This window comes from Etheostoma cragini, chromosome 12 (genome assembly GCF_013103735.1).
Source record: "Etheostoma cragini isolate CJK2018 chromosome 12, CSU_Ecrag_1.0, whole genome shotgun sequence".
Taxonomy (NCBI): domain Eukaryota; kingdom Metazoa; phylum Chordata; class Actinopteri; order Perciformes; family Percidae; genus Etheostoma; species Etheostoma cragini.
Genome location: NC_048418.1, coordinates 9,564,114 through 9,571,954, shown reverse-complemented (window position 1 = coordinate 9,571,954; position 7,841 = coordinate 9,564,114). Strand labels below are relative to the sequence as shown.

The 7,841-nt window shown below is 37.8% G+C and overlaps 3 protein-coding genes across 4 annotated transcripts in view; 1 reads left to right on the top strand and 2 right to left on the bottom strand.

Moving 5' to 3' along the window:
• gipc2 (GIPC PDZ domain containing family, member 2) overlaps positions 1–7,841 on the bottom strand; it is a 38,380-nt gene that overhangs the window by 7,386 nt on the left and 23,153 nt on the right. Inside the window, exon 7 of one of the 2 annotated variants that reach the window (XM_034888114.1) lies at positions 3,553–3,576. The exons of the other annotated variant lie outside the window; for it this stretch is intronic. The gene's annotated coding sequence lies outside the window, so the exon portion shown is untranslated. Of the gene's footprint in view, positions 1–3,552; positions 3,577–7,841 lie in introns of those variants that run through there. 2 annotated transcript variants of the gene reach the window in all.
• Positions 763–6,373, bottom strand: LOC117954364 (transcription factor BTF3 homolog 4-like). The gene is made up of 6 exons (XM_034888120.1): positions 6,251–6,373; positions 5,632–5,691; positions 4,512–4,625; positions 2,718–2,919; positions 1,526–1,585; positions 763–1,222 (listed from the first exon to the last, which is right to left on the bottom strand). The coding sequence occupies exons 2-6, from the start codon at positions 5,683–5,685 to the stop codon at positions 1,176–1,178; spliced, it is 477 nt and encodes a 158-aa protein (XP_034744011.1). The 5' UTR covers positions 5,686–5,691; positions 6,251–6,373; the 3' UTR covers positions 763–1,175.
• Positions 6,734–7,841, top strand: part of txndc12 (thioredoxin domain containing 12 (endoplasmic reticulum)) — a 6,831-nt gene continuing 5,723 nt past the window's right edge. Inside the window, exon 1 of the mRNA XM_034888119.1 lies at positions 6,734–6,968. Within this exon, the coding sequence (XP_034744010.1) occupies positions 6,869–6,968 (100 nt within the window). The 5' untranslated portion in view covers positions 6,734–6,868. The remainder of the gene's footprint in view (positions 6,969–7,841) is intronic.

The window sequence follows — 7,841 nt, the reverse complement described above, 5'->3', positions numbered from 1 at the left end:
CCCCCCCCCCCCCCCCCATTTGCACCCAATCGTTCGTTTTAAATTGGAGATGAATATTAAGGCAAATACTAACAGTTATTATCATTTCATTCATAATAAATTTGTAAGAAATGTTACCAGAACACAAGGTCATAAAAACTTATTTTATGTGACCAACAATTTAATAAAAATATTAAAAAAAAAAAATCAATCTCCTTTGTGAGGTAAAATGATAAATGAAAATTACCCAAATTCACGTACTGTACTTCAATTAAATGTACTTCAGAGTATTTCCATTTTGTAATTTCCACTCCACAATTTTTTGGACAGCTACTTTATCAGTCTATGAACTTTTAGATATGGCTGTATATTAAACTACCCACCAGTATATGATACTTAAAAGCATATTGTAGTGGTTTAAAGCAGCCCCCTTTTGACCAGCTACATCCAAATACTGATTCACAATCGTAGATAATTCTTGTATACACACACACACTTTCTCTTGAAGTACCATTTATTTGCAAATTTGAAATGCCGTATTTTTACTTGTAATTGAGAAGTTATGCTTACATGTAGTTTATAATGTTCTACTGCTCCTAAAACTGACTACTTCTTCCACCACTGTTGATTGACGTTCTTCCATTTGAATTAATTCAGCACTAGTGCAAATCCTTGTAGCTATAGCTACATAACAATGACGTTTTGTTCCCCCGTTGGCTGTCATTTAACAGACAAGTGTTCTTTTGACCAAAACCAATCTCAGAAGTAAAAACGAGATGCATCAATAGCCCAAAAATGTTTTATTAAACTCATAATCACTTCTATAATGTAAAATGAATTCTCCATTCACTTTAATTGTAATTTAATAAACAATCTCTTAAATACTAGCCACGTTTAACCATGTAGAAAGTTTATTTCTAAAGTAGTAGTCCTTTTGGTGCCGAGTCTCGTACCGATCCTCGTTTGTTGGCGTGTCCGCAATGTCACAGCCTACTGAAATCAAAACCTACTGTATCTGCATGTTGTTGCTGTTGTTGCTGCTGTACTGTTGTGGGAGGCTAAACTAAAGTGGTTCACATCTCCGGAGATGATGACTCGCACCTTTAACAACCGTTTCCCACAAGAGGAAATGCTCTCTGTGAGTCCGTAAGAGGTAAAAAAATTAAACGGCTGAAGGAGGAAAACAAAAGGGTTCATCAGTTTGCTTCATCCTTTGAGGCTTCATCAAAGTTCTCCACAAGATCTGTAAGATGGAAAACAACAAAGTGCATCAGGATTTTGTAACACTAACAAGTTGTGAAAGGACAGTGAAGGATTTAATCTTCTTGTTAACTGAACTGCTGATCTAAAACTATTTGAAAACAAGGATGTTAAATGTAATTCCTTATTTCCTTGGCTGATGAAATGTAACAACCCAACCAACATAATCTACAAAAGGTGATGTTTAAAAGAAGGAGCACCGTTTTGACATAAGCCTGAAAAGAATGACAAACACTTTGGTTTCTAAGCACCCTGAGTAAATTAAAACAATGATCTGCATGTATACCTGGTACATCGTCATCCTCCTCCTCTGCAATTTCCTCCTTGACTGCTTTCATGTCCATTGCTGCAAAATATATGAAGAAAAAAACATCAGTGAATCAAAAGTTCAGCTGAAAATTGGCATCGGTAAATTACGTGATAATTACTGCAGGTTTATGTTAACAAGTGTGCGTATCCCAGCGTTTTAACCAAAATCCTATTGTAAAGAATTGGCATAGCTTTGAACATTTGTGTTGTGAAAGCATTTCTGACCCCTAAAAGTCACATCGTCTGAAAATGTTGCTCCGTCTTGTTTTGCTAAAAATTTCGGAGAAAATCTGAGCGCTGAAGTGGACCCTTTTGCAAAAAAAATAAATTAAAAAAAGTTGTGGTTCAACATGTGAAATGCTTGGCAAAAATCTAAATTACAACATCTACAATCCCAAAACAACAGGGAAAAAAATACTATATCCCGATTAGTTGTGTTGCCATCTGGAAAAGCTGCTCCTAGTTTTATATAAAAGATACTAAGGTCAACTGATTTAAACTGAATCATTGAGATGCTCAGCCAGAGTTGGCTATCTGAACTTTTAATAACAATCACTCTGTAAATGGTCAATTATCTATGGCAGGTTTTTTGTCCCATTGTCTGATGTCCTGTTGTCTGAGCTTATTACTATTGATGAGCTCACCCAGATACGCTAATTAAACGATACTGATAGCCAGGCTCTCATTGGCTAGCTGTTAGCCAATCGGAGTCAAGCAGCTTAGCTTGTTGAATATTAATGAGAACTGGCACAAATCGTGCCGATTCCCCCTGCAGGCTTTCTATACCACGCTAGGATGGCTTGAAACAAGGTAACCAAGGCATTTTTTCCACAAAAAAAAAATGTTACACAGTCCATGGTAGAACTTCAAACATTACCACAAAGTAATGAAATACGTGTGGTAGGGCACCTTTAACGTCTGTGTCATTAATTTGGTCAGAAGTTTGCCAAAAGGAAGACCTCTGGTCACTTTTCTCACCACAGCACCCACCATTATATCTGAGTATCAATCAAAACAGATGCCTTTGTTGTACACCTCTAAAAACCACAAAGATTTTAAGAATTTCCCAGATATTACACGACCACAAAGAACATTTTCAATTAGCATTTTAGCCTGTGTTTGTGTGTGTGTGTGCGCGCACACACACACAAACACACACACACACTCACATTGCCGTGGGAACTGCTCGGCCAGCTTGCGCAGGCTGCTGAGGCTGTCTGCTCCCAGCTGGCTCAGGATGCCTGGCAGCATCTCTGTCAACTGCTTGGTCTCAGCGTGGCCTGTGATGGCGAAGGTGTTGGCAGACAGAGATGCCTGCACTTTGGGGTTGTTGAAGTGGATCACTGTCCCATCATCTTTTATCATATTCACCTGAGGAAACAGAAACCACACAAGTCAGACACAGAGCCAGTAAAACCTGACATAAGATTCCGCATCGTCAAGGTATTATGTCAGAGGTACATATGACAAATGACATGATAAATTATCAACTAAAAAAAAAAGGGTCAAATTGCAGTGTTGGGCAAGTTACTTTAAAAAAGTAATTAGTTACAGTAACTTCTTCCAAAATGTGACTAAATTAGATACTCAGTTACAAAAATAAAAAAGTAACTAGTTACTTTAGAAAGTAACTAATGCGTTACTTTCTAGGAAACTTAAATGCTCAAATGTGAATCCACCCCTCTTTAATGGGAACTTAGATGTGCATGTTCAATTATTTATGGTAAATCAAAATGAAATGGACACTTAAAATACTTTAACAGAAACCATTTATACACATCCAAACTATTTTAATGTTGTGGGACAAAGTGAGACTAGCCTCCAATTAAATGCCATGTACGCCGAATGGATTGATACAAATAACACAATAGATGTTTTGGAACTTTTGATATGTATTGTCCCTCAACAGGGCAAAATTAAATAATGCTTATTAAGCACTATTGCAAAAATAAATAAATATGTGACCTGATGTTTATACTTGTGCGTTGGTGTTTGCGCTGAGCTGGCGTGTGTGTGTGTGTGTGTGTGAGTGAGTGAGTGATAAAGCGAGGGAGAAGTGAGAGAGTGACAGGAATTAGCTTCGGAGCTAGTGGCCACTCTAGAGTCATAGTGAGAGAGTCTCCCCTATTATTTCTGACCAAGGTGGGATATCTTCAGCAGGAAAAGTTCCCCCTCTCCTTGATTTCATAACGCCATACCTGTCTGTCGTTGACTGACTTGCTTGTGTTGTTTGTTGTGTGTCCGACTATGCGTGCTTTCGAACACCCGCCCAACTCTACCTCTGGCTTTCCATGAAATTTGACTTAACCTCAGCCAATTGTCAGCATTTATGCGCTTGTGTCGCGCACGGCCCACCAACCAAACTTACAAAAACATGTAACTTCTGCACTGAATAGCCTTTGTCTTACAATGAATACTCAATATCCGGTGTTAACATGATAACTACATATTGATGACACCCTAAACGAGGCTACCGGTTATTGCCAGATTTACGATGTAAAGTCATACTTACCTATAGCTTTTATACGGATTTTTACAAAAAATAACAGCTTCAATTATATTAACTATAGTAATTTTCCGGCAGTAACGGTAACAACGTTATCAAGATGTAAGAGTAATCAATTAGATTACTCGTTAATGAAAAAAAGTAACTGTTATTTAAAACGTCGTCATTCCCATCAGATGGGAAACACAGCTGTGCAACAATTCCAACAGCACAAAAGTCAACAATCAGGTTAATGTCTTTTTCTCAAGTTGCATCTTTTTTTGTGCTTAGATTTATCTCAAACACCTCGTGGGAGCCAGTTGGATAAGAGTACTCCGAAACTAAGTTAGATGACATGATTGGAAGCTTTGGTTAGGCTCTTTCTATCTTTCATCGTCTCTTATCAGGAGTCTCAGATAAAATAAAATAAAAAGTCCAGCTATAGAAGAATGCTGACAGTTTTCCTTTGATAGCTCACCTCTTCTATCCCTGCAATGTTGTTCACTGCCAGTTTCTTCAGTGAGCCCTGAAGTTTTTTGTCATCCGCTGATGCCGTTTTGTGAACAACCTTTTTCTTCCTGCGGGCCGTTCCCTGAGAAAAGAACAGGCGTGGAGGCCAAAAAAAAAAAAAAAAGGTTTAGACAACTGAATTTACTAAAACATCAAATACAGTTTACAACTGAGTCACTTCAGACTAGAGCTGGGCAATATATCAATAATAAATTGGATATTATATGAGACTAGATATTATCTTAGATTTTGGATATCTTAATGTGGCATACGTGTAATTTTCCTGGTTTTAAAGGCTGCATTACAGTAAAGTTATGTCATTTTCTAAACTTACCAGAGTGTTGTAACTGTTTTATTATTTGCCTTTACCCACTTAGTCATTATGTTCACATTACTGATACACATTTATCAAAAATCTCATTGTGTAAATATTGTGATATTTGATATTGTCCATATGGCCCAGCACTACTACAGGCAATTTTAATCTATATATGGGAACATTTTCCATTATATCTTGGGCACATTGTTTACTTATTTCTAGAAAACCACTGTGGTGAAACAATTTCCAAACACAAGATTAGAAATCAATTACTAGTTAAAGCCCGGAATTTGACTTCAACAAGCTGTTGCTAATGCAGTGTTAATTTAAGTAGTGACCCAGGATCACAGAATAAATAATTCATTAACATGGCTCTCTTTGTGAGTACAAGTGGCCGACAGGGTGTGGGATCTTCTTGTTACCTATGGCAAAATGTTCGTTGTGCGAACAAAATGGCAAAATAATGAAATCTGGAAAAGGGCACAAGGCCTCTGTCACAGCAAAAATAACAAATAACGCCACCTAGTGCGTGGCTGAAGATCACACAATTCTTTTAAATAAAGTCAAAGAGGCCACGGATGGGCCCACAAAGGGAATGCTGAAGTCAGGAGGAAAGACATGGCAGGTGCTGAATGCCACCACACTCCTTAAAATGAGCAACAACTGAGTCAACAGAAATCTGATAGCCCTGTTTTAGATTTAAATACTTGGGTTTTGTCACAGTACACGAGATGTAATAGTATGTCCAATAAACACTAGTGAACTGTACCTTTCCACCTATCCGCACTTGTGCCTGGAGTTTGGCCAGCTTTTCTTGATTCATTGTGACCTGTTTGTGAAAAAAAAACACCTTTAACATTAGGTTATTCCAATGCCGTTCCAATAAGAGCAATTGACAAATACAGTTGCGGTAATAACTACAATAGCATATAGTTTTGCACAGTTCAGAAAACAACAGGCACTTTAAGGGAACACATGCGATTAGCTAACGTTAGTTGTTGGAAGTGCAATGGGCACAGCATGAGTTAGGCAATCAGGGCTACAAAAATCCTCATTTCCACACATTGACAAAATTGAGCCAGACCGGCTGACAGTTATAATGAACACATACTAACTCCCGGCAATAACCGACATACATTGAATAGAACAAAGGAAAGTATCTGGAGTTAATTTTCTAAATGACATCAAGTATAACGTAACTGTAGCTAGCTAGTTTGGTTGCTAACTAGCTAGAATGCTAATTTAGCTTATGCTAGCATAGTGGCTAAACAAGATAAACGAACTTGCTTTCGGTTTTTGGCAAGGCAACTAGCTAACATCTGCTTCAAATCAAATGATAAAACAGAGCGGCTAAAATGTTAGCCACAAAATTAAGTGTTTGGTTTTACCTGTTTAAGGGAATTAACTGACAGCCCGATGAACTGTTCACGCTACTTTAATGAGGCTGAAGCAGTGCGGCATGAACCCGCGTCAAGACAGCAGCAATATAAGATACTTCCTATTAATATTTTCACAATAAAATCAACGTGACTCACGCAACAGTACATCTTTGATTTATGTAGAGAACATATTCATGCTAAAGGTGGGGTATTTAAATTGCAATATATCTGTGTGAGATTCAATACTAGGAATCCCTGGATTTATTTATTTTTAAATAGTTTGTGGCTTTTAAACTTTGTTTTTCGCACTGATTTCTGGTCTTTTCTGACATTTCCTTGTCTAACTTGACCAGTTTGATGCCGCAGGCAGGAGCCTGGCAGGAGCACGCGGTTGTGTGGATGTGACGTCATGTGAGCATGGCAAATGAGTCACTGCTGACCAATTGGATGAGAAGAAGCAACTCACACACAAGGACGCGCGCGCACACGCCCACACACAACAATTTAAAACTTTATTAGACAGACTTTTATTTTGAAATGTAACGGTTGAACGTCCGGGTCGCTGGTTCACGATCAGTCACTGCCATCAGCTTCTAGCCGTAGTTGTAAGAAAAAAGGCCATTCAAAATGCAAACGTCTCTAGTGAACTTCGTTTTATTTTCATCTTTGCAGGTTTTGTTGTCTTTGACGTACTTTCATGATGTTGTCGAAGCAGCCAGCGGGAAAGGTGAGTGTATATTTTTTGAGTTAATAGACAAACTGAAGCGAGTATGAGCAGAACATGGTCATTGATAGTGTCACTACAGCCAGAGGAGAGCTAGGCTGTCTTTTGTATGAGCATCCTGGATCACAAAGTCTGTGTCCTGGACAGGTCCTTCAAAGCGGGTGTGCTTTGTCAGCCAGACATTAACTCTTCATTTCCTGGTTTAGGTTAACCGACCTACTGTCAATACCACTCTACAGGCATATTATTTCCTTTACGGTTTTTCCATTAAGATGAGACAACTTTAATTTTCCAAAACATTTTTTTATGCCAAATATGTTTAGGAGCCTTATCATAATAAAGTAAATCTGTCTAAATAGTAAAAATAAAATGTCCACACATTGTATAAGGTGCACAAGAGGTTTTCATTTATAAGCATTGAAAACTACAGAAAGGTTTATTAGTGTTAACGTTACTATGTTACTAATTACTTAAGTGAGATCTGGGTAGGGTAAATCCAACTTCACAGACATTAAGTCCTTATGAGCAAAGTTTTGCTTTCATATTTGGAAACAAGTCCCAAAAAACTATGACCCAGCCTTTTGTGTCAGTCTTTCTCATATATTTAATATCAATAGGATGTATGTTTTGATGATTTCTGTAGAATGGACAACTGCATAAAGAGCTCACATCCTTTCCCAATGCAGTACATTACAGTTCCAACTGTAAAGGAAGTGTAATTACAAAAAGGTTTTGCGTGCCCATATGCTTCTCATGCATGTATGTGGAATTGTGAACAGAAATGGAATCAAAAAGCATACAATAAAATGTTAAGTAGTCATACCAACAAATGTTACCTAAGATAGAAACACATGCCATGCGCTTAGTATGGCAAGA